The sequence below is a fragment of the Tamandua tetradactyla genome, chromosome 1 (assembly GCF_023851605.1).
Source record: "Tamandua tetradactyla isolate mTamTet1 chromosome 1, mTamTet1.pri, whole genome shotgun sequence".
NCBI lineage: Eukaryota > Metazoa > Chordata > Mammalia > Pilosa > Myrmecophagidae > Tamandua > Tamandua tetradactyla.
Window position 1 is genome coordinate 19988901 of NC_135327.1, and position 26232 is coordinate 20015132.

The 26232-nt window shown below is 50.6% G+C and overlaps 1 protein-coding gene across 1 annotated transcript; it reads right to left on the bottom strand.

The window, feature by feature from the left end:
- Window positions 1-26232, bottom strand: BPIFB4 (BPI fold containing family B member 4). Its single transcript, XM_077159959.1, has 16 exons — window positions 26127-26232; window positions 25256-25318; window positions 24028-24547; window positions 22865-22969; window positions 21962-22105; window positions 19349-19412; window positions 18927-18987; window positions 17812-17903; window positions 16060-16263; window positions 13973-14026; window positions 11552-11722; window positions 10617-10684; window positions 7678-7720; window positions 5880-5943; window positions 2840-2916; window positions 1-141 (listed from the first exon to the last, which is right to left on the bottom strand). The coding sequence occupies exons 1-16, from the start codon at window positions 26230-26232 to the stop codon at window positions 118-120; spliced, it is 1860 nt and encodes a 619-aa protein (XP_077016074.1). The 3' UTR covers window positions 1-117.

The window sequence follows — 26232 nt, forward strand, 5'->3', positions numbered from 1 at the left end:
GAGGGACTGGCATGGAGGGCTGAAGGCGCTGGGGCCTAGGGCTGCGTCTGGGCCGAGCCTGTCCAGGGCCGGCGTTGGCTCCTCCCGAGGCTGTGGCAGTGTCTCTGCCTCTGGCACTCACGCGCTCAGCACCAGGAGGTCCTTGGAGGGCAGAGGAGAGAACCCGGTTAGTGAGGGTGCAGCCTCGGCCAGACACAAGGCTGCCGCTGGACGGGGCAAGTCAGGTTTCTGCGAAGCAACAACTCTGAGCGACTGGGGTTAGACGGGGCCGGGTGAGGCCTCACGGGCCCGAGGTTCACCCTGGCAGTGTCATTAGCTTGCCTTGCACAAAGGACCTGGGCAAATCATTTCTCTTCATCTCCTGCTGTCTCAAAATAAGAGAAGTGGGCCTTGGCCCCTTTCCACATTTTTCCAAAACCCAGTTTCGTAATTCAAAAATAAACAACAAAAATCTGCAGCAACATAAATGATGAGAGTGATGGATTAAAACCAATAAAACAAAAGGAATGCCCATGAGTCTACACAGATAAAATAAATAACTGATAAATAGGGGAGAAGGGACGGCTCTTCCTTATGAAGTTTCAATTAATAAATGTAAAAGGAATTGTAGAAATAGTAAAACATCATTAGGTAAAATCCCAGCAGTTACTGCTGCAGACAAGAATCATTAACAAATGCCAAAATTAGTAGAAGGAGGTATGATAAGAAGCGAGACCTTTGCACAGCATCAAAGCACCTCCCCACTAGACACACATTACCTGTAAGGGGCAGGTGGAGAAACCTGGCAGGAACCACCTCAACCAGGCAGCAAAAGTGAACATTTCAGGAGTGAGACCCGGCCAACTGGGCCGCTGCAAGCATCACTTTTGTGGGATTCTTTCCCAAAATGCCTCACCTCAATCTAATCATGAGGAAACATCAAACAAACCCAAAATGAGGGACATTCTCCCAAACAGGCCATGTAGATTAGTTAATAGTTTTGAGTCAACATGAGTTTTCTGGTTTTCATCACCATTCCATGGTTATGATGAGACGTTAACATGAAGGGAAGCTGGGTAGAGAGTATTCTGGAACTCTGTGCTATTTTTTGCAGCTTTTTGTACATCTAAAATTATTTCAGAATAAAAAGTTATAAAAAATGGATAGATCCATATAATAATATCCATAATAATAAGGATTTATAGGTCTAGGAGCCCAGGTACTAAGCTTTCTTTAAAGGAGTGGTTCTCCACCCAACGCCCCATTTTACATTAATGCGTTTTGGTATGAAAATACTCAAATGCAACTACAATAGAAATTTGCCCCCACCAAATTTGTAAAAGCCCTTTTTGGGGGCAGTGCAGCCCCAGTTGAGAACCCCTGGTTTGAGCTGCTCATATCATCTCAACACACACCCAGCCCCACCTTGAGCAAGTGACCTCCCCTCTCTGGTCCTGGGGCCCTTCACCTATGATTTGAGGACACAACTCAGCCAGGGCTGTGGCAGGCCCAAATGCATGGGCACAGTACTTGAGGTGAGGATCATTTCCTCATTTTCAGATGAGGAAACTGAGGCCTAGAGCAGGGCTGAGGTCTGCCAGGAGCTCAAGAGGTGGGGCCAGGATGGGAACTCCTGGGGACTGTCCCAGAGCCTGTGTTTGAGACCTGCCCACCCTGCCCATCCAGGGCCAGTGCCCACTTCCCTCATCTGGTGCCCTCAATTGGAGGGGCGGCCACTCCCCGAGCTGAGGGCCAGTCCTGGTAGGGGCACTTGAGCCAGGCTCCACACACAGCTGGTGGCCGGGCAAATGGGCACAACCTTTTGAAACTGTCAACTTGGGGCAAAAGCCCGTTCATTCCATTTCTGGGAACCTGTTTCAAGGAACTAAATCCCGAATCCCAAAACAGTTTTAGGCATCAAGATGTTGATTATAATGATGATACACACTTCGAGAATGGTTGCTACATGCCAGGGACTGTGCAAGGTGCTTTGCACACAGAATCTCATTTTACCCTAAAAGCATCCCTAGGGATGGGTGCCATGAGTAGCCCCTTTTTCACAGAGGAGAGAACTGAGGCTCAGAGAAGTTAAGTAGCTTGCTCAAGTCCACCTAGCTGGAAACTGCAGAGGCAGGATTTGGACCCAGGATGCCGGGCCCCACTGCCCTCGTTCTTTAACCAACACTGTGCTGACTCCCTGAGTGAGTCATGTTTAAAAATAAAACTCCAGAAAAACTGGAGTGAAAAATGCTTCAAGTAGTAATTTCTGGGTTGCATATGTATCTAGGAGGATACACATGTGCTTGTTCAGTTTTGTTTCTTTCCTGTATTTCCCAGATAGTAAAAGCAAGAGCCCCTGTACCTGAACTTCAAGGCACCTGCCACGATTGTAAGTAGGCAATAACTTGTGGAATATTTACCCAAAGACCAGTCTCCCCACTGGGCTAAATTGGGCATGTCTCATTCACTGCTGTATGCTCAGCCTCCCTGTTACAGTGTCTGGCACAGAGTAGGTTCTCAATAAAATTTTTTCCCAATGAATTAACTTCCCACTTTGGGCAAGCTCCTTACTGCTCTGAATCTCACTTTCCCCACTGTAAGATGGGGGAAATGACAGCTTCTGTGAGGATCAAATGAGCTCATGGATGCAAAAGTCTTCCTCTGAGGAAATTTGACAGCTTTGTTTCTTTGTCCCTCTGTCCCGTGCTTTGCAGGAAGAGTCCCATTCCTCCTACTTCCCGTCCCTCCTTCCCTTCCCCTCTCCTCCTCTGGATTTCTGTCCTGACAGGCTTGCAGTTGCCAAGGGTGCCAGGCAAAAGGCACAGAGGGGAAAGCAGACCTGCGCTCTGACTCTCCTTACCTCCAGGACATCGATGTCCGCATTGCTGAAGTCGATGTTGAGAATTTTGGGGAGAGGGACTCCAGAGCCCAGCACGGCTGTGAAAGAAACCAGACAGGCATGTTCAGCCCAGCCACATGGGAAGCCACCTGTTTGTACAATGACACTGGAAGATACTTTTCAGGCCTCGGGGCTTTGTTCCGTGCATCTCCTTCTGCAGGGAGCTACCCCTCACCTCCCTAGTGAGTTCTGAGCCCACGTTACCTCCGTGGTGAGATTCCCTGACCCCAGGCCTAGCACCTTGGGGCCACCGCTGCACTCCTGAACTCTCCCACTGGAGAAATGACACAATAGCAATTCTTCCTTCTGCACTGGCCTCCCCCATCAGACTGTGAGCTCCTCATGACACGGACGGTGGCCACAGCCTGACCCAGCCCTCAGCTGGGCAAAGAAGAGAAGACGGTGTTTGCCGAGTGGAGGATCTGAAGGATACACATGGGACCCCAACAAGTGATTGTTGTGGGATGTGCTGTTTGTTTTTAGAGGATCAAGGCCCAAGGAGACCTGCTCGTTAATGTTCTAGAGAGAAAGAAAGGAGGAAGAGAGGAAGGGAGGCAGAGAGGGAAGGAAAGGGGTGAGGGGGTGAGGGGGTGGGGCTGGATTAAGTAGAGTTAAACAGACTTGTTCCAGCAGAGCTTTTAGAGCAAGCACTAAGGACACTGTGAATCTTCCCAAAAGGAACATTCTCAGCATATGCCAAACTTGCTTGCCCATGGAACCCTTTTCTCAGGGTGTCTTACAGGATGAGTGTTCTATGGAACCCATTTTGGGAATCATGGAGCTAGTCCAATCTCTCACTTTCCAGAAGGGTAAACTGTGTCTCAGCAAAATTAAGGGACTTTCTCCAAGTTTACACCAACTCTTAGTGGCCAGGCTGGGATGAGAGTTTCCATCTTTTGCCTCCCAGGTCAGCCCAGCATAGCTTCTGACATGATTCTCTCCCACTGGGGAACAAGCATGGACTTTGGGACCCTGCCCAGTCCCCAGTGGGATGCTTCCCCCTATCCGGGTCTGGTTGACAGTAAGATCTCTCCAAATGAACCTGGAGGCTGTTCAGTAAAACTCAGGCTGCTATAGCTGATGGCATCAGCGGGACACCAGCCCCTCCTCCCCTTCTCCCTTCCATAAAGTGGGCAAGTTGGGGGTGTGGTTTGAGGCTGAGAAGCAGGAGGGGTCAGGGACCGAGGTTTCCAGTGATAATGGTATGACTCAGCCGCTCTGCCAGCTCTCACCGCCTCCAGACAGCACCCCCCACTCCGACAGGTCACCTTCCTGGTAATATTCCTGCTGACTCTATAGAAAGGATCAAGCATGATCAGTCGATTTCAATTTAAAAACTGGGCAAGAATGAGGAAGAACAAAGGAATGTCATTACAGTAAGGTGCTGAAAATAGATGGTAATTAATATTTAAAAATTTCAACTTATGTCTGAGACTAAAGCAAAAAATGTTTATTTGATACAAAAAAAGAAAAGATATTAAACTTCCCCACCTTGGGAATTTCTGATGTTCTCACAAGGAGAAGCTAAGCCTACTTATGATTATGCCTAAGAGTCACCCACAGAGAACCCCTTTTGTTGCTCGGATGTGGCCTCTCTCTCTAAGCCAACTCTGCAAATGCATTCATCACCTTACCCCCCACATGGGACACGACTCCCAGGGCTGTAAATCTCCCTGGAAGTGTGTGACCAGGACTCTCAGGGATGAGCCTGGCCCTGGCATCATGGGACTGAGAAGACCTTCTTGACCAAAAAGGGAAAAGAAATGAAACAAATTAAAATTTCGGTGTCTAAGAAATTTCAAATAGCACTGAGGGGTCGTTTCAAGGTTATTCTTATGCACTATATAGATATTCCTGTTTAGTTTCTAATGTGTTAGAATAGCTAGAAGGAAATATCTATAATGCTTGATTCTTGAAGGTGATTATAAAACTATACAGTTTTTACAGGGTGACCAAGTGATTGTGAAAACCTTGGGTCTAATGCTCCCTTTAACCAGTGTATAGACAGATAAGTAAAAAATAAGGACAATAAATAAATAAGTAATGGGGGGGAGATAAGGGGCATGGGATGTTTGGGGTGTTCTTTTTCATTTTTATTTTTATTCTGATATGTATTTTTTGGAGTAATGACAATGTTCTAAAATTGTGGTGATGAATGCACAACTATATGATGATACTGTAAGACACCATATACTGTGGATGATTATATGGTATATGAATATATCAATAAAATTGCATTTAAAAAGAAAACTACTGGAAAATAATAATGATACAGTTATAAAAAAGTGCTGTCATCAATTGGAACAAATATTCCACACCAACGTAAGATGTTCCTGGTGGGGAAATGTATGGGGATCCTGTGTTTATGCATCATTGGTCTGTAAACCTACAAATTCTCTAACAAAAAAATTTAAGAAAAAAAAACTGGGCAAGAAAATACTCTAACTGATAACGTGATGGCCGATGGGGAGGATTTTGGGTTAGGAGGTTGGAAATGTTGAAAAGGGAAACTTTAGCTTTATGTACCCTGATTGGATTTTGTGCAATAAGAATGCATTCATGTAGCCCCCGTCCCCACATAATTAAAAACAATACATTTAAAAAATAAGTCATGAAATATCTTGACTGTACGAAAACAAGAAGAAATGATCACTCAGAAGAAAATATACTCAGACGCTGAAGTTAACGGCCTCTGGGAGGTGAGAGACTTTTTCAAACTTTTCGGACTTCCTAAAATTTTCACACACATCATTTTCACATATAATCAGAATTTTATATCTAAATCAAAATATTTAAAAACAAAAGAATCAGCCAAACAAAATAGAGCAGAAGCAGCAAATAAGGAAACTGATGAACCCTCGGGAGCACAATTCCCACTCGAAGGTTTAACTAAACAGGCTTACAATGAAGTCCTGAGAATAACTTATTGAGGCAAAAGGGCTGTGCCGTGAACATGCCCCCCGGGCAGCCCTGCTCAGGGAGGGCTGGTGTGTGCGCTCACCGTTCATCGCGGGCATAAACGCCAGGTCGAAAATCTTCCCCACCAGCACCTCCATGAGACCAACCTGCAAAGGAAGAATGGGAGCTGAACCCAGGCAGCGGGGTCCCTCCAATGGGAGGGGCCCCTTGACCCCAATCCTGTGGCCCAAGACAAAGGTGTGGGGCTGCTTGGGGGAAATCTAGGAGTATCTGAAATCAGAGCATCTGTGACTCCAGAACCATTCAGGTGGATGGCCCCTTGGGGCATCTGGTCTACCTGCCATTGGCTAAATGGGAAGGCTGAGGGGCGAGGGCTGGTCCAGGGCCCATGGTAAGGCAGCAGCTGAGTGATGCTTAGTCTCTCTCTCTGGGAGGCCCAAAGCATGGGGTCTATGGTGGCCTGCTCTGATGTTGGCAGGGAAGGCCCATGGGTCCTGTAGCCAACGTGCCAGGTTTTGCGTAGCCTCCATGGCCTTGGGGCAGGTTCTTTCACCTCTCTGACCCTCAACTTTCTCAGCTTTAAAATGGGCCAGTAATCCCAGCTTGCAAGAACACCTTGAGGCCTATAGGCAGATCACAGAGAATGCTTGGCTTTGCACCTTTTCATATGTTACTGCCCTAAACTACTCTAAACTTTGGAGTGAGTAGTCTTTACTCCATAGGGTGACTGTAAAAATCAAATGTAAGCTCTCTGTATGTAACATACCTGCCCTATAGACCCTCACGATGGTAATAGCCATAGACTCAAATCCCAGCATTACCTTATTTACCTCGGTGACTGGGGACAAGTCATTAGCCTCCCTGAGTTTAGCTTCCTTATTTGGAAAATGGAGCTAATCATAGTACCTACATCATAAGGCTGTTGTGAGGATTAAATGAGAAAAGATTGCTTAACAAAAAAAAAAGAGTTTAATTTAGTGCCTGGTGCACTTTCTCTGAAGCTCCATAAATATGCATTGATTTTACAGTTAGTGTTAGCTACTTTCTCCACTCGGAATCCAGAAATTTCAGTTCTAGTCCCAACTTGTTCCAACTTGGGCAAGTTTTTGTCCCTCTCTGAGCACTCTTTTCTCCACCTATAAAATGAAGCTGGTGATATCAATTCTAGGGGCTATAGTTATTTGGGTTAGAAAAGCTCAAAAATGAGCCACAAATTGGATTTTACTCTTTCCTATACACCTGTGGACTTACTCCAGAAAGCAAGTGTCTGTTTAGTTGGCAATTCGTAAAAGAAAAGTGGGGAGTTTCTGAAGCCTTGAGTGGGGTGGGAGACCCAAGGATGAACCAAGAGGTGAAACATAACCAAATCCTAGAATGTGAGTCTCATATTGATGGAGTCTTAGAAAAGCACAAATCTAAGACCTGGGGATAAGAAGGACAGCTAGAAATGAATCCAAATCCATTCATTTAGCAGATGAGGACACAAGCCAGAGTGGGTTGGTGCTGCCCAAGGTGACACGGGAGTCAGAGGCAAAGCTGAGCCTCCTCACTCCAGGAAGGAAGGGGTCCCATGGGACTTGGCTGCCCCACCACCTCCCCAGCTTGGAGTGGAGAGATTTGGACCAAGTGACCCCCACCTGGGGCAGCAGTTATAATGAGGAAGCGCCAAAGGCACAGCAGAAAGAGTCCTGAGTCTGTACTCTGGCCCTCCCTCACTCTGTGTGCTTCAGTTTCCCCTCGGGCCTGACAGCGCTGCTGCCAACACTTCAGAATTCCCACAATCTCCCCTGTCCCCACCCGCCTTGCCAGGATTCCCAGAGATGATTCTGGCTTCCTTTCCCAGAAGAGCTCGCACTTGGGGCCAGGGGCTTGGTACTTACGTCAAAGTTGCCCACGTTTGAGGTCCTGAGGTTGAGGCTAGTCCTGCAGATAAAGAAAACGGCCCATCAGAAAAAGACTGCCTGAGGGTCTTGAGGTGCTTGCATTTCAGGAAACTCTCAGAAGCCCCTACCACGTGCTCGGGAAGCTCTCTCTTGATTTGGGGGAGTTAATAAGCACAACGCTGTTTGCACGTATTGAGCCCTAACTATGTACTTGACACAACGCTAAGAAAGCTTCATCTACATATGCGTATGACTCAGATCATAGCTTTGCTACCTACCAGCTGCATGACCTTGGCCAAATGATTTAACCTTGCCACGCCTCGGTCTCCCCATCTGCAAAGTGGGTGTCTGCAAGGACTGAGGTAATTCATACTTAGACCCACGCCTGCACCAAAGCATGTGCCATGCATACATTAGCAATCATAATAAAGTCCTTACAGCAGCCACGCCAGGGCTCGCCCCTGAACCTGCGCTCTCAGCCACTGGCCACACTGTTGTGAGAAAGGAGGCCTGAGGCTCTCCCTGCACCCGGGTCTCACCTGCAAACCCACAGTCCTACCTGAAGGGGGCAGGCCAGACCCATCTGCAGAGTAGAAAATCATTTGGCACCATTCAAAAGGATGCGCTTGGCTCCAGCAGGAGAGAAGCAACAGAGCCTTCTGGGGGAGAAGACTCTCTGCCCGGGATAGTTTTTATTCTTTCCCAACGCCCACTTTCAGCCTTCTCTTCCTCTTGGTCTTTCCACTCCCCCAAAACCCAAGCCCCTTTCCTCTACTCAGCGTTTTCCCCCACTGCTCCCCGTGCTGGAATCCCCCAGCCTTTCACAGGGCTGGCCCTTCTCTCTCCCCAGCCTCAGGTCCAAGGCCACTGCCTTGGGAACTCCTGCACGGCTCTCCCCAGCCTCGGTGCACCGGTTTGACAGGATATATGTGCCCTAGAAAAGCCAGGTTTTAGTCGTAATTTCATTTTGTAAAAGCAGCCGTTTCTTCTAATCCCTGTATAGTACTGTATTTTTGAAACTGTCATAGGATCATCTCCCTGGAGATCGGACCCAATCAAGAGTGGTTGTGAAGCTGGGTTAGGTGGAGGCGTGTCTCCACCCATTCCAGGTGGATCTTGATTACTTTATTGGAATCCTATGAAAGAGGAAACATTTTGGAGAAAGTTGCAGATTCAGAGAGAGCAGAGAGAACGACAGAACCACGTTCACCACAGAACTAAGAAACAGAAAGTCCACAAGCCAGTGACTTTTGAAGATGAAGAAGGAAAACACCTCCCAGGGAGCTGGAGAGGAAGCTAACAGATGATGCCATGTTCACCACATGTCCTTCCAGCCAAGAGAGAACCCCCAACCGTGTTCACCATGTGCCTTCTCACTTGAGAGAGAAACCCTGAACTTTATCAGCCTTCTTGAACCAAGGTATCTTTCCCTGGATGCCTTAGATTGGACATTTCTATAGACTTGCTTTAATTGGGACATTTCCATGGCCTAAAAGCTGTTAACTTGCAACATTATTAAATTCCCCTTTTAAAAGCCATTCCACTTCTGGTTTATCACATTCTGGCCCCTAGCAAACTAGGACACTCTGACTGACTGTTTGGTCTCATAAGTATTTGTCATAAGAAGACCTTACAATGAACTAAGCAATGCTGAAAATTTTTCATATGATCTTTTTAAATCTTGAAATGGGAAAATAGTGGTACTTCCTTAGGCAGACATTGAGAATTAAATTAAGGTTTAAAATGTACAGAGTTTCTATTTGGGACAATGGAAACGTTTTGGTAATGATGGTGGTGATGGTAGTTCAACACTGTGTATGTAATTAACATCACTGAATTATATATTTGAATGTGGTTAAAAAGGGGAAATTATATTAATGGAATAAATTTTTAAAAATCCGTAGAACTGCACAACACAAACAGTGAACTCTATGTGAAACCATGGACTACAGTTAATAGTACAATTATAAAAATGTGCCATGATCAGCTGTAACAAATGATCCACACCGATGCAAGGTGTTAATTATCGGGTAGCATATGGGAATCCTGTATTTTGTGCGTGATTGTTTTGTAAACCCACAACTTCTTATTTAAAAAATAATTAATTTTTTTTAAAAGGCAGTGCCTTTCCAGATAGCCAACATTTTAAATCGCTGTAACAAAATCAAGACATTTGCAAAGAAATAAACAATTAGAAACAATTTTAATTGGATTTCTAATTGCATAGAAACAATTATAAATCCAATTTTTTTTAAAAAGAAGTGAGTGAATTAACACATTCAGGGTTTATCTTAATGACCAGTGCATAGAAAGCATATGCTAGATAAATTATTTTTATGAACATTATGAGATAGTGACTATTATCCCCATTTTCAGATGGGAAAATTAAGACTCAGAGAGGCCAAATCACTTGGCCAGGGTCACACAGCAGTCCATGGTCACATCAGGATTGGAACACATACTGCTTGGCTCCAAGACCTATGCTGTTACCCCTCAACACAGCTCCAGGTGCAGACAGGTCTGCGTTGGTTCACAGTCCTCTACCAACGTGCTGTGTGGCCTTGAGAAAGTAAATTCACCTCTCTGAGTGCTAATTTCCTCCCCTTTAAAATGGAAGAAGAATAGCCCTGATTTCAAGGACTGCTGGGAGGACTGAACAAAGCAATGCAGATAAAGCACCCAGAGCAGAGCCTGGCACATTAGCACCCTCTCACTACCATGGATGTGCTGTCTGCAGGGGGGTGGGTCCTTCCCACGAGCTCTCCTGGCTTCGCCCACCACCAGTCTTGGCACCTTTGCAGCCTCCTGGATTTGCCCAGCCCCTGAGAGCCTCGCCGGGAGACCCGTAAGTGCCCCCTGTGTGAGCGGGTGCCAGTCACGGGGGCACCAAAGACCCTCTGGAAGGAGTAGGAGCCCAGGCAGCGAACCCCCCTTACTTGTCCAGCTTGGCGTCGATCATGAGCTTATCCCCCTCCACAGAAAACATGGCCAAGAGTTCTGTGTCCTGGAGGGAAAGGGAAGGAGAGGGGAGAGTCACCACCGCCAAGGATTGGCCACCATTGGCCGAGGGCTCGCCAGGGGCCGGGTGCTGGCGAGGTGCTTTTCCGAAACCCTGGTCAGACTCCCCTCCAGTAACACCCACCGTATGATGGAGGATTTTTAAAAGAAATTCTTCTCAGGAGGGAAGGAGTTAGAATGAATGAATCACTAACTTTTAACTATTGTTTGTTCTTGGAAAGACAAATGTCGCAGAATCCCAACGACCAGCCCGCGGAGTGTTTGCCGCGGTCCTCTGAGAACCACGCGGCAGGGAGGGGTAGCTTGCAGCCCAGGAAACCTATTTCAGAGGAACCACTGCAGATGGGATTGGGCCCCGCCACTGCCAATCACAACAGCCCCGCCCCCAGGAGAGAGCATGAAATGGTCCAGACCCTGTCCCCTCTGCAAACAGGAGCCTTATCGTAGGACGATCTCTTTGTCTACTCCCCTTCAAAAACAAAACAAAACAAAACCCAAAATCGACCTTATGAAGAAAGGAAAGCGGCAGACACCATGATCTGCACGTGTAGAAGTGACAACAGGCAACACCTTTCGAGCCCTACTGTGTGCCAGTGCTGCTGTAAGCCTCTTATGAATGAGTGTCCCGCCGCCATCCCTAGGGATCAGAAGCAGATGAGGCCCAGAGAGGGAGTGCCTCGCCCAAAGCCACACAGCCAGGGGTGGGAAAGGCTAGATTGGAACCAGCTCATCCGGCCCCCCAGGCCAGGCTTGAGGAACCCGGCTGGGGCCGCGGAAGGGTGGTGCGGCCCGAGGAGGCCACGTGGCCCTGTCCGGAGGCCCAACCGAGGGCGTCCTCACCGCAGACACCCACCACGTCGATGAGGCAGATGGTGGTCTCCACGTCGTTGGGCTGGGAGACCATGACCTCGGCCGTGGCAAACACCTTCACCACCGCCTCGTCCTTCTGCAGCGTCACCGACGGCGGATTCGGTACCTGGATCTTGATGGTTAGTGGGCGGGACTCGGGGTACTGCTGGAACACCTGTGGATGGGCACCAGGCTGGGGTGAGGGGGGTCCTGGGGGGGGGGGTGGCGGCCGGGGGGTCATCGGCTAACCTCTCCCCGCGGCACGGGAGGCTCGCACTCAGGCACCTTCAGATTCAACAGCACGGCTGGAGCCCTACATTCCACATGGAGAGCCACCCACCTCCTGGAGGATCTGGGCAAGGTGCTGCCTTTTCTGAGTGTCGCACATAGGGTATTGTGATGGCAAAGCTCCGAGCTCAGGGCCTAACACACAACCTGCTCAAAATCTGGTCCTGGTCCATGTGGGGTCTCCTGGGGACACTGAATCATCACATGGGGTCATCTCCATCGGGTATTTTTTTCTCCATGTAACAGATGAAAAACTGAGGCTGTCCAAGACCAGCAGGAGAGCTGAGATCAACCCAGGCCTATGGGGCTCAGAAGGCTTTTCCTTCCCTGCTGCTGTGTCTGGACGTCCTTCCGAGAATGAAGGAGGCCACGACTCCAGGTATCTTGTCGGGAAATCCCAGAGGAGGACACAGGCTGAGCCCCCTGCCTGGACTTGCTGAGAGTCTCCTGAGGCCCAGAGTCAGAGGCCTGAGCCCTTTTAATACAAATTAAGTCACCAAAAACTAATTTCCTAAAGGGAAAAATCACCAAATGACCAGTTTGCCATATTGACTAAATAACAATTACCCCCCCAATTTTATTTTAAGGAATACTTTCCTTAAATATATTAAATGAATATTAATATATGGGCAAAACCGCAAAGTTACTTTTAAGAAGAATAGAAAGAAATCTGTTTGAATGGAAACCAATCCGTCTGCAATGCTGTAGCTTTCCTAAGAAACCTCTACGCATTTTCTTGAGCACATTTAAGGTGAAGAGTCTTCAGAACAAGCTCTGGGTCAATGGGCAGATGTGGTCAATTAGCAGCCAATTAACCAATTAATAAGTAAATTAACCCTTTGGCAAACTGGCTTTCAACAAGTCAGTTACTCAGAGAATGGGCTTTTCGAAAGGGGATTTATAGGGTGCTTCTCCAGAGGGCTCTCAGTCCCAACCAGCCCCACCCAACCACGCAGTGTGTCCACGAATTAGCAACGCCTTCCTTCTCAGGAGGCTCCCCCACATACTCTCCCTGCAGCAGCAGGGGCCTCGGGGTGGGCGAGCCTCTCCCAGTGACTGCCGCAGCCTGGGTCTCCAGGGCGCATCCCCCTGTGTCTAGCCTGAATCCCCTCCTGCTGAAGACCCAGCCCTACTTGAGGCCTAAGTCCCTGCCATTCTGTGACCTCTTTGAGCCTCAGTTTTCCCATCTGTAAAATAGGGGCATTCTTCCCTTATGGGCCTGTGGATGGGGAGATGGTTAGAAGCAAATGAGAAAGTGGTTCCTCAAAGCACTTCATAAACTGTGACATGTGGTGCGCATGGAGGCGGTGTGGTAGGTAAATGGGCCCGTTGATTGGGGAGTCCACCCGCCTTCTGGAGCAGCCACTGAACAGGACATTAGTTGGCGAGCTCTCGACCACACGAGGGCGATGGCAACCCTCTGTTGGATTTGGTGTTTGCGTGGCTCTTGGGAAGAGGAGTGGCGGGGGGGACTTCTCACACTCTCCTCCCCTGCCTTTTTGAGTTCACACAACTAGATAGCACAGGTAGAAAAGAGATGAAAATTGTCTAAAATGGCTGTACATCGCAGTAATTCTTTACGTCTTTGTAAAGCTGGCTGGGTACAGACCTCTTTTCAGCGTCCCTTGCCTAAGATAATAGGGCTGGGACATGCTGAGTTGGGATTCAAATTCAGGTCTGTCAGCTCCAGACAGCTGGCTCTTCCTGTCGATACAACTGTGCACCTGACACAGGCCTGGCCCTGAGCCACCTGCTTTACATGCATTATCTCCTTCACCCTCAGAAATAAACCTGTGGAGGAGGTGCTTGTAGCCTTTTTTTTTTGTCGGATGAGGAAACTAAAGCTCAGAGATGTTAAGTCTCTTGCCCAATGTCACACAGCAAGGGAGTGTCCAGGCCAGGACGAGACATGTGCAGGCCAGACTGGTGCACTGCTAGAGCACAGGATCGCTACACTTCAACCTTCCATGCCCCCTTGTCAGAGGGGTCCGGCCTCCAAAGCTCTATCACTCCTCTCCAAAATGGGGGAGAGGGCAACCCATCATAGTGCTGAGCTCCTTCCCTTCCAACCTGGTTTCTGGGACAACTGGAAAGAGGGGGAGACAGAAGACAATGGGCCCCACCTGCCCTCACCTACCTTGGGAATCAGGGCCCCCAGCGTGGAGGTGGTAAGTGGAGGAAGTTCTTCAAACTGTAGGACAAGAAAAAGGGTGGTGTGAATTCCTGAGGCTCTAGGGACAGAGAGGATGTGCTGACGCAGCGATTAGCCTCCTACGTGCTCTAAGACTCGTAGGGAGCATCTTCTCTCCCTTAGGTGCCAAGACCCCTTGGGAGACTCTGCTCATCCAACAGCAGCCACGAGGCCCACAGTAGCCATTCAGTGGTAAATGGCCTGGGCCAGCCGCGTATGTGCCCCACAGGCATGATTTGCAAGGAGGCAAGGCCTGGATCCCAGGCCTTCCTGAATCTTTCTTCTCCAAAAAAAATGTAATTCTCTGTAAAATAAGGAGAGCATCGGCAAGTGTTATGTGCATAACCCAGTATCCATTAGAATCATGACACAGTCATATCCCTGAACCACCTTTACTGTTATTGGCTTAATGTCATCTTTAAATCGACTTATTTTTTAAAGCCTCAAGTGTTAAAAACGGAATGCCAGTATTACTTGACAGAAAGAGATGGCAATCGTAAAAACAAATGCATTCAAATCTAAACAGTGCCATCACTTTTCTACGTGGATAGACAGACGTCTGTGGAGGGTTTGATGTCGTTACGAGGCCTTTTACTTGCTTAATTAAAAGGAAGACAGGAAAAGAGCAAGAGAGGATTAACTTTGTCCTGGAACCAAATAGGAGCTCTCCTCTTTATGAATCAAAGCTCAACATAATTGAATGGTGCTTCTTAGAGAACACCTTGTTCTTAGGAGATGCATACTGAAGTCCCTAACATGACAGATGCCCCCAAACAACACACAGATGAGGTATGGGATGGGTGGGTGGGTGGGTGGGTGGGTGGGTGGGATGGATGGATGGGTGGGTGGGTGGATGGGTGGGATGGATGGGTGGGTGGGTGGGTGGGATGGATGGGTGGGTGGGTGGGTGGGTGGATGGGATGGATGGGTGGGTGGGTGGGTGGGATGGATGGGTGGGTGGGTGGGTGGGTGGGATGGATGGGTGGGTGGGTGGGTGGGTGGGATGGATGGGTGGGTGGGTGGGTGGGTGGGTGGATGGAATGGATGGGTGGGTGGGTGGGTGGGTGGAATGGATGGGTGGGTGGGTGGGTGGGTGGAATGGATGGGTGGGTGGGTGGGTGGGATGGATGGGTGGGTGGGTGGGTGGGTGGATGAAATGGATGGGTGGGTGGGTGGGTGGGTGGGTGGAATGGATGGGTGGGTGGGTGGGTGGGTGGAATGGATGGATAAGACAGACATGAAGCATATGTAGCAAAATATAAAACTGGTGAATCTGGGGTGTTCATTGAGCTGTTTTGCAACTTTTCTGAAGGCATGACGTTTCTCAAAAGAGAAGGGTTGGGAAGAAAATAACTGCGGGATACACCTAAGGACAATATGTCATTCTTATGTATCTTTTAGTTACTTGGCATCAATGCTTATTAAGTGAAAGGATTCTAAAAATTTATATTGAGATACATATATATGAATATATATTGCTTGTTAAAAAGCATCACAACATAGTTAAATAGAATCGTCTGGCTTCTTTTGCTCAGCTTAATTAGGTTGCAATTCGTCCATGTTGTCGCACTGTCAACGTGGCTGCCTGGGGGTGGGGGGAGAGACAGGTGGGATGGATTACAAAAGGGCACGAGAGGACTTTGGGGTGATGGATTTGTTCATTATATTGACTGTGGTATTAATTTCAAGGGTGTGTACGTATGTCAAAACTTATCAAGTTGAATACTCTAGATATGTGCAGTTGATTGTATCTCAGTTTTATCTCAATAAAGCTGTTCTGATTTCTCATCATATGATTTGATGTCATTTAAAGCCGTGTCTTTAAAAGACCTGAAACCCCCCTGGGCACCACACGTGGGGAACACTAACTTCATCAATATACGCCCATGCATTGGAGGTGAGTCAAGGGGACTGACTCTGGTTCTGTCTTTAAAGGAATTCTCCCGCAGCACGGGGACTGAAAAGGACCCATAAGGCGCTGTATGGTGCACAGCTGCCCTCCCCCCTGCTGTCCCACCAGGGCCACGCCTCACCATGCCATCAGTGATGTCGATATCCAGTGCCCCTTGCTTCTGCAGGAGAGTCAACACCGAGCCCAGGAAGTTGGCAGAAATGGCCAGTTGGGAGTTTGTGTTGTCACCCATGGGGGGCAATTCTGGCATCTTTTGCCTGAGATCCACAGCTGGCCGCCCCAGTGGGTAGTCGATGAGGTCTCCTCCAGCCTCCCCAACCAGGGTCTGGGGAAGCAGAGAGGAGAGGACTTGTGAGCAGGGACGCAGGGAGAAGACGAGGAAAAGGAGGCTGGAGGCTGCCACAAATCTGCTCCCAGGCAGCCCTCCCTGCCTGGGCCAAGGTGACTTCCTCTGCAGTGGGATAGCACCTCTTGCAGATTCTGCTTCATAATCATTTGTAATTATGGCCATGGCATATCATCATTTTAGATAAATGAATTAGCACGTTTACGTGAATGCACAATACACACTTGCTTATCTATTCTAATGACAAGCTCTTATTCATGGCCAACTAAGTACTGAGTGTTCTGCCCCCAGGGGCCTCTCAGGCCTCTCCAGCCCCTCATCCTCTGCAGTCCAACCACCAGCTCCTTGTCAGTCCCTTACAGGACCTTATCCCTCTTTGTACCATGGTCTTTGCGCATGCTGCTCCCTCTCCATATTCTTTTAAGTCCCACACACCTGGCAGGTCTGTGCTCAAGGGTCACCTCCTCCAGGAAGCCCTCCTTGACTTTCCTTGGGTAGATCATATTCCCTTGCTTTAGGCTCTGAAAGCCTTGACCATCTTTCACAGCACTCAGGGTCTATAAGTTTATATTTGGGTGATTTTTGGGTGGCCTGCCCCCTCCAACAGATTAGAAGTTCTATCAGGGCAGTGACTTTGTCTCATTCATTACTGTTTCTCCAGTAGTCAACTCAGAGTGAGGCACACAGCAGGTATCCAATAAATACCTTTTGAATGGGTATCTGAATATACTAGGTACACATACATGCGTGTGCAAAGATGTGCCTGTGTACACGGGAACATGTGTGCACCTGCATCTCTACATGATGGTGCAGTGGGCAGGTATCCAAGTTTGTGCAGCCTCCGGGTATGTGCGTGCGTGCGTGTGCTCATGCACAACTAGGGGCAGATTCAGGGGTCTACAGGAGTCAGCTCATTCGGGCGTATGCCAGCCCAGTTCCACATTCAGTGATGGCTTATTGGGAGCTTCAAATCAACCATGGTAGGAGCATGCACACCATGGAAACTGACAAATGTTACAGCTCAGGGCCTTTTCCCCCTTTTCTTTTAATCACAGTGAGCCAATTGTTAAATGCTTACTAGCCCAGCACTGGTCAGGCTCATTCTAGCAAACCCAACGCCAGAGAAGCAGCTCTACTAGCCAGAGGTTAAACTGCCTGGAGTTAGATCGTAGGTCCATATGTATTAGCTGTGTTTCCATTAATAGTGGCTTTACTTCTCTGTGCCTGTTTCCAGATCTGTCAAAAGGACTCAGTAAGAGTACTGACCTCGCGTGGCTGCCATGAGGATGGGCAGAGTTAATCCACACAAAGCCCTTAGGGTGGTCCCTGGCACCCAGGAAGCCCTTGGTAAATGCTGGATGTGATTGTTTCCTAACATGGTTTCTAGCAGGTCTTCATCTGATCAGCGGAGGTTCCTGTTCACAAGTTGCTTCTCAGGCATTCCGAAGAAGCTGAGGAGACCAGCACCTGCCCCACCGCCTCTGGGGAGGAGGCGCGCCTTCCCCTGCCACGCAGCCCAGCACTCACGTTGAGGTCCAGCTCCAGGAATTCCCCGGTCACAAGCGGGAGGCTGGAGAAGGTGTACTGGACACTTCCCAATATTCCCAGAGGGATCAGAGCTGCAGGCAAAGGTGGGGGTCACAGGAGGTCCCTCTCCCCCTCCCCGGTGCTTTCCTTCGTGGTACCCTGTGGCTAGGAGCCCAAGGCTCTAGGTGCGGTGGAAAGGGCAAGAGCTCTGGATTCAAATCCCAGCTCTGCCTCTCCCTTGTTGCATGACCTCTGGTGAGTCCGTGCACCTGTCTGGCCCTGAATTTCCTGCTCTGTAACCCAGGCTTAAAATAACCCCTTGGGCTATTTGGAGGGGGTGAGACAACGAGATCCTGAGTGTTGATGAACTTTGTAAGCTGTTAAGTGCTGTGCACCAGGGAGCAAGTTTGGGGTTACACAACATGGTGCTTAATTGGAACTGGCATTTCCCTGTTCTGCTCAGCGAGGAACAAACTGTTCCTCCCTTAAACCCAGCCACAAGGGACAGAGTCGTCTCTGCTTGGGACAGCCAACCTCAAACCACCCAGAGTCCCAGAGGAATGGGACCATCATCAGAGAGGGTTGTCCTACATGCTTGTCCAGGTTGTGTACAGCATCATGGTCTACGTGACAGGAGGTCCTGGAATTGTGCAGTGCACAAACTGCACAACTGTCTGGGGCAGGTTTGCCTTCAGGAGCATTCTGGAAATCCTGGGGGTGGGGTGATGCTCCTGCCCTGGATAGCTTCCACTGCGCCTCCTGTCACTCACGCTCCCAACCCTTCTGTGCTTTGAAGCCAGACCCTTCGTTTTAGAGATGAGGAAACTGGGGAGAGTTTAAGGGCTGCCAGGACAGAGGCAAGGCTCAAACCCAATTCCTCCAAAATCCCAGTCCGGGGCTGCAGCCTCCGGGATCCAGGTGGGAAGCACCTCCCGCCGGGACCTGGGGGACGTCTGGAGGATGAGAGCAGCCGAAGGCACGGGGCACTGGGAGGGAGGGAGGGCAGGTCTTCCCCTTCCAGGCCGGGCCCACCCCCACCCCCCACCGCCGTGCAGCTCTGTGACCCGCGCAGGCGTGACTAGACATGGAATGAAGCCAGAGCAGGGGACACTCACAGTCCACGAGACCCAGCTGGTCGTTGACAAGGCCCAGCACCACGTCCACAATGGGGCACAGCTGGAGGGAGAAAGGACTGAGGTTCCGGTGGCGCCGCCGGGGCTGCAGGCTGGGCCGGGTCTGGCCACCGCCTGCAGCTCTGCGCCCCCCACGGCTGTACCGCAGTCCCGATGTTACCGGAGCCCAAGCTGGGATTCAAGCCCCAGACTGTGCAGCTCTCCAGCCCCACCTCCCCATCCCTTCACTATTCTGCCCCACTCCATGTTCCTCAGGGTCCTCCCCAGACCCCCGAGAGGGTGCCCCGGCCCCCTGGTCCCCTCCGACCCCCTGAGTTTCCCTCACGGTGGGGGGAGGTAGGACGGTGGCCCCAGGGCCGGGCAATGCCCCGGGCTCCCTGCCCCTGCCCGGAACGGGTTCTTACCAAGTCAGGGAGCACATTGGCCAGGACTCGGTTCACCAAATTGTCGACAAGGTTGGGGAGAAGGCTGAGGAGAGAGAAGAGGGAGGGGCTCACCGAGAAGTCTTCATGGGGCCTTCTGAACAGTGAGAGCCCTTGAGCACTGGAAATTTGTTCTGAAAGATGTTCACCTGGACCTGACTGGACAGGCCTCCCAGGCAAATTGTTTGGCATTTCATTCATTCATTCAACAAACGTTTCTTAAGCTCTTCCAGGGGCCAGGCCCAAGCTAGTGATGCTACTGACATTTGACTGCAGAGGTCATCTCAGCCTGGTTCCCTCCTGCTCACCTGACACTCTAATGGGCTGCCCCCTGCAGTGCTGCATAAACTTCCCCAAGGGAAAGCAAATGTATTACTTTGCCCAAGCAGCTAACCCAGTGTCTGCAACATAGTAGGTGCTCAGTAATTGTTAGTGGAAGAGAGAAGAAGGAATATTGGCCAACAAGCTGCCTTCATGTGGCCCACAAGACAGAACAGGTCATTGGTGCTAGAAAGGTGCAGAGACGCGATCCATGTGACAGATGAGGAAACTGAGGTCCAGAGAAGGGACCCAGAGCAAGTTCCAGCTCTTAACTCACACTCTTAACCAGCGGCTAAGGGGGAGGTGCAGAGCAGGTGACTGTGCACGGAACAGATACAGAGATGGGCAGGTGATGGACTTGCCATCCAAGGACTTGTTTGCAGAGGCCCTGCAGAGATGGGGGTGAGGGGAGCGTGGCCATCCTAACACTAAAGTATCGCTGACATCATGACCCTGTAGGAAAAACTGGTCTCTCCCTACGCAGCCGTTCCCGCGGGAGCACTGCCTGTCCCCTCCCTCCGAGGTGATAGCTGACTATCCAATATTGTGCCGGTTATTTCTTGAGATAAAGTCCTAATTAGAAAATTTCCTCCAAAGCTCACTCTGCATTTTGGACACCTTAAGGGATCTTATCCTGGTTCCAATTCTCCTTGGATGATGAGACCGTTGAGGACACGCAGTTGTGGGCATGTGCATGTGCGTGTCACATGTGCGTGTCACATGTGTGTCACATGTGCGTGTCACATGTGTGCTGGGGAAGAGCTTGAAGTTAATCTATTTATGTTCAGGGCACAGACTGCTTTTCCCTTTGAGGGAAATTACCCACCAGACTCCTCAGCCACACATGAAATGACTCATGTATAAGGTTTTCATTGTAGACAATTGAAATGTTGTCTAACACGTCTAAAATGGGATTAGGCAAATAAATAATGGCGCACTGAGACAGTGGAATATTTCGCAGTGGTAAAAAATTAAACAAGGAAGCTCTCAATGTCCAGATACAGAAAAATCTCCAAATAGGATCGATGGAAAAAGCAAAGTGCCAAATGTGAGAGTATGTGCCCGTTAGTGTAAGGAGGGTGGAGAATGAAAAGCCACATTCAGGTTTGCTGGCATTCATGTAAAGGAGCTGAAAGGAGAACCAAGAAACAAATAACTGTGGTGAGCTTGCTGGAAAGAGGGGAGTGGGGAATGGGGTAGGACGAGGCTTCCCAAGCTTCATGTATTACTAAATATATTTCCTAGTGAAAAATGTAAATTTAAACATCCGTGTGCTCCTATGTGTTTCCGTCCCCCTCTTTCCCTCCCTGGGGTCCCTGGGGCCCGTTTTCCCCGCCTCTGCCCTTCTGAAGGGGAAGCCAACCTGAATCAGGAAGACTTGGATTCAAGCCGCACAGGGAGTTTTTCTGCTCCCAAAGTCTAGATAAGATGAGAGCTGGGGATTAGGTCAAGGAATTGAGAAGACAGGAGGGAAGGAGTGGGGAGCCAGAGGCCTTCAAGAGAGAGACCGGAGAAGGATCTCCCAAGAAGGTCAGGAACGATGAGAAAGGGACTCAGCTCTGAGATGTCTCGAGTGTGCCCTGGTCCGAGACCACGGCTGGGGAAAAGTGTGCTGGACGATACGCAATGCCTGAAGCTTCCCCGGACAGAGGGTGGGGACTTGGTCACTTCGTGGGGAGGCTGTGATAGAAAAAAATGACCTCTGACCAAGGTCAAGTTGGACAGAACCAGTTGGGAAACTTCGCTGGGAGTTGGGGTATCAATGGACACACAGCTCCAGTTGGAGACATATTCATAAACATTCAAAGTGAGCCAGGATCTGTACTGTTTTCCCAAGGGAAAAATAATTACTCTCACTTCACAGATGAAGAAACTGAAGCTCCAAGAGGGCACCTGGGCTGCCTGGAGTCACACAGCCAGGAAATGGTGTCTCTGAGATTTGAACCCTAGTCGGCTTGCAGAGCCTATGCTCTAACCATCATGGATGGAGGTCTTTTTTGAAGTGGAAGCTTGTGTCATCAGACTCCTTTTCAGGATGGCAGAAGCCTCGCAGCCTCGGTTTAAAGGCAGAGCCCCCAGAGCCCCGTCATGCACAAACTCGGCCCGGGCCAGAAGTGAGAGCGCAGATGGTTCAGTGTGAATCCTCACAATTCTTGCTGAGTCACTGCTCTGCCCACCCTACCGCCCAGGGGTAGGTGCATGGCGCCAGTTTGTTTATCCAAGGCAGACCACTCCACCAATGGCCAAGGTGATCCACTGCCCGCTGGCACTCACCCTCGCAGCAGTCTGACTTTGATGCCTCCCAGGAGGGTGTCACATCTCTCGATGACCAGCCGTGGGTAGCCCGTGCGGTCCATGGTCAGCCGGACCTTGGCCGTGATGTTCACCTCTACCGCGATGTCCAGGAAGCCAATGAGACTAGAGGAGGTCAAGGGGCCAGGGAGACAATGACACCCACCCCAACCGCCGGGCAGCTCAGCCCTGCTTGGGTTTGCCTGTCCCAGGCTTTGGCCTTGCTGACCCTCCCGCCTGCTCTTCTCCTTGCTCTTCCCTAGGGAGCCAAACTAGGATGGCTTCCCTCATCCCGCAAGTCACTGGTGAGCCAATCTTCCTCCCCCCATTCTAGGAGAGCTTCAAAGGCTGGGAACAGGGGTCAACAAATGAACGCTGTACATCAACTCTGGCTTCCAAAGTGACCATCCAAACCCTAGCTTTGTAGACATGACCTCATCTCATGGACCTAAATCTACATAACAGTCCATCCTGTGTGGTCCTCCAACAACATGTGCTATGTGGCAGGCACGCCTCAGGAGGCATTTGGCTAGCCTGCCCCCCCCCCACGGCTATATAGCCTTCTGGAAAAGGAGGTGGTCATATTATCCCCTCTGCAGGGGCGACCCAAGGCCATGCAGCTGGAAGTGAGAGAGTCAGGATCGGAACCCAGGCTGCCTCCTGTCTCCAGCCTCCCAGCTCTTAACCACCTTCAGCTGCTGCCGGGGACCACGAGACGACCGTGAGTCTAAACTGATGAAGTGTGTGCTGGTCACCTATAAGGCCATAAGAATCCCGTTTAAGGGATAAAGAGACCGGGGTGTAGAGCACGGGAAATGACATGCCCAAGATCTCCCTGCAAGGACACAGGGTGCTGGGGACCCCTCTAGCGCTGAGGGCACATACCTCTTCCCGTTGATGGCCACGCGGGTGTACAAGCTCAGGTAGACACCCACGCCCGGCAGGAGCCGCACGGACACCCGAGGGAGGGTCAGCTCCACAATGCGCAGGCTGCACAGGGGGCGGGAGTGCAGTGAGGAGCCCCGCCCTCGCGGCCCCACCCCCTACCCCCACTGCCCCCCACTTGCCTGGAGCATGTGTGTGCAACACATGCACACCCACACACACACACACACACTCACACACTCTGCTCCACATTCATTCCTCTGGACTCAAAGGGACCTGAGCTTCCTGGACAGAACTTGGAAAACAGAAAAGTTAAAGCAAAAATTGTCACAACCCGTACCCCACTGCCCAGGGACCTACGGTTTACATTTCCTTTGAACCCTTTAAATTTGCTTGGAATACATCTCCTTGCCTTTGAATTCTTTTTCTGCATGAAGGTGCCATTCCTTCTGCCTGGCCCTGCCCCTCTGCCTGGTCACTTCTAGCACATTCTTCGGATTTCAGCTCAAGGTCCTCTTCCTCCAGGAAGCCTCCCCTGACCTCCCAGGTAGGTGAGCTCCCCCATCACACACACTCTCATTGCCCCATGAGCTTCTCCTTATCACGGTGGTAATTTTTATGACTGCAGCTTCTTTATTAATGCCCCTATTTACTCCACCAGCCTGCAAGCGACACGAGGTCAGAGGATTTGTCTTTTCTTGGGCAGCCATTAGGACATGTCCTCAGTACCAACAGAGTACCCCACACATACAGGAGCTGTAAATATTTGCTAAATTAAGGAATGAATGTAAGGAAGAGGTTGGGCATAGCTGAAATTATGATATATATTTAAGACTTTAAATCCTTGGGCATTTTCCACTTAAATTATTTTACTATGACCATTCTGCAGATAAGGAAACAGAAACTCAAAGAGATGAACTGAATGGCCCAAAGTTACACAACAAATATAAAAGTTTGAGCTGGGACTCAAATACAGGCTTGTTTCACTGCCAAGACCCCAAACCATTTAACTCGGGACCTCCAAGATGTCCAGCCCAGCACCAAGGCCTGAGGGGTATGGGGCCCTAGAGGTTTTCCTTCCCCAGCCCCAGGCCTCGGGCATGGTGACCCCTGGCTGGAGGTTGGGCAGGGGGCTCAGTAGGGAGAGCCCAGTCCCTCCTTACCCCGTGATGCCCTGGACGGTGCTGAGGATGCCGCCCTCGCCGAGCACACCAAGGACGCCCCCTCCTCCAAGAAGTCCTCCATCTCCAAGGAGACCTCCCCCGCCGAGCAGGCCCCCTTGGCCTGACAGGATGCCGTTATTCGCCAGTATTCCCCCAGTGCCCAGCACGCCGCCTGGGCCCAGCGCCCCAGTGGCCACACCGGGTGGGATCTCTCCAGGTCGCAGCTCCCGCCGGTGAAGCCTGCCCAAGCGTGCCGTGTCTTCGGCGGACCTATACTGCCCATGGCCCCTGTGGCCGCCATATGCATTCTCGGCACTGCGGTAGTTGCCATTTCGGAGGTCCCTGATGCTTCCGTCAGACTCAAGGATCTCACCGTATCGGTATTTCCCCCCCAACTGAGCAGTGTTGTCGTTGGTGTTGATGTGACCATACTTGTAATTACCGCCAAGCTGTTTGCCATTGGTATATTTGGGGGGGGGCTCCCGGACATGGAAGTCGTTGTAAGGAACACCACCGACACCTCGGGGGAATTCAACGCGTCTGTCGTCATTGTAATGGTGTCGGCCACTGCCCAAGAGACCACCACCACTGCCACCCAGCAATCCACCACCACCACCCAATAGGCCACCACCGTGACCACTGTCACCGCCACCTCTGCCACCCAACAATCCACCACCACCACCCAAGAGACCACCACCACTGCCACCCAGCAATCCACCACCACCACCCAATAACCCACCACCGCGACCACTGTCACCGCCACCTCTGCCACCCAATAACCCACCACCGCGACCACGGTCACCGTCACCTCTGCCACATGTCAGCCCACCACCAATGCCACCACTACTCAATGGCTCACCACCACTGCTACCACCCAACAGCCCACCACCGCTGCCACCCAACAGCCCACCACTACCACTGCCACCCAACAGCCCGCCACCACTGCTACCACCCAACAGCCCGCCACCACTGCCACCCAACAGCCCGCCACCACCGCTACCACCCAACAGCCCACCACCACCGCTGCCACCCAACAGCCCGCCACCACCGCGGCTGCCACTGCCACTCAACAAGCCTCCTCCAACTCCACCCAACAGGTCGCCACCACCCCCTCCATCCCCACCACCAAGCAGGCCCCCCAGAAGACCACCTCCCCCGCCACCTCCACTTCCACTTCCACCAAGCAGACCCCCCAGGAGAGGCCCACCACCATCACCACCAGCTTTACCCATGGGCACCTCTCTGAGGGCCGAGCGCAGAGCGTCGCTTTGCTGCAGGGTGCCTGAAATGGCTGCAGAGAGGCAAAGCTGTCAGCCAGGGCTCCCTCCCTCTCCCATCTCCAGCCCCCCTGCCACCACCCAGGGGCCACCTCTCAGCTCTCTGGGCCTCACTAGGTAAGACGCAAAGGTCAAACAAGAAGACTCCTCGGGCCAGCCCCGTCCAGCCCTGGAGTCCGAGATGAGCTCGTTTGCTGCTGGGTTTGACTTGGCCTCACTTAAGTTCGATTTCAACATCATTCAATCAGATCTTGGTGGATTTTCTTCATCATCCTCTCTTCCAAGATCTCCATAATTTATGTTTTAAAAGCCTATTTCCTCCTGCATTATCTCAACTGATTTCCGGGGAATAGCCAAAGCCACAATTATTGTCCTCATTTGAGGGATAAAAAATAAAAATTGTGCCCTATGAGGTACTCAAAGACCATCTGATCTTATTTAATTCTTACAACAGTCTTCTGCGATAAGGACCATAATTGCACCCATTTTGCAGATGAGGAAATTGAGGCTCAGGTAACTCAAGTCATGAACTCAAGGCCTCGCAGCCAGGAATAATTGAACCCCAGGAAAGTTGACTCCAGAGTCCAACATCTTAAATGACTCGCTCTACTATCTTGAGAGACATAAGTGTAAAATCTCCAGCCTGGCACATAGCAGGTGCTTGGGGAATGGCAGCCAGAAGGCAAAGGGGAAGCAGAACCAGAGAGGAGATGCCACCCAGCCATCCAGTGTGGGGCCTGAAAAGAGGGTCCTCGGGAACTTCAGCGTTGTGTGGACTGCCTTCCCCACCCCATGCCCATTTTCCCACAGGGACGGACTCACCATTGCTCAGTACGTCTTTGGTAACTCTGAGGACGGTGTTTGTCTCTTGGCGGATGCCGCACACGGCTGCCACAGACAGGGCAGCCAGGCACCACACTCTCCACAT

Excerpts from the sequence above, each read along its gene's own strand:
- BPIFB4 (XM_077159959.1), bottom strand. The coding sequence starts at position 26,232 with ATGTGGAGAGTGTGGTGCCTGGCTGCCCTGTCTGTGGCAGCCGTGTGC. Across the intron at positions 25,319-26,126 it reads CAAAGACGTACTGAGCAATG|CCATTTCAGGCACCCTGCAG; the intron begins GTGAGTCCGTCC and ends GCCTCTCTGCAG. Across the intron at positions 2,917-5,879 it reads GTTTATGCCCGCGATGAACG|CCGTGCTGGGCTCTGGAGTC; the intron begins GTGAGCGCACAC and ends TTTCTTTCACAG.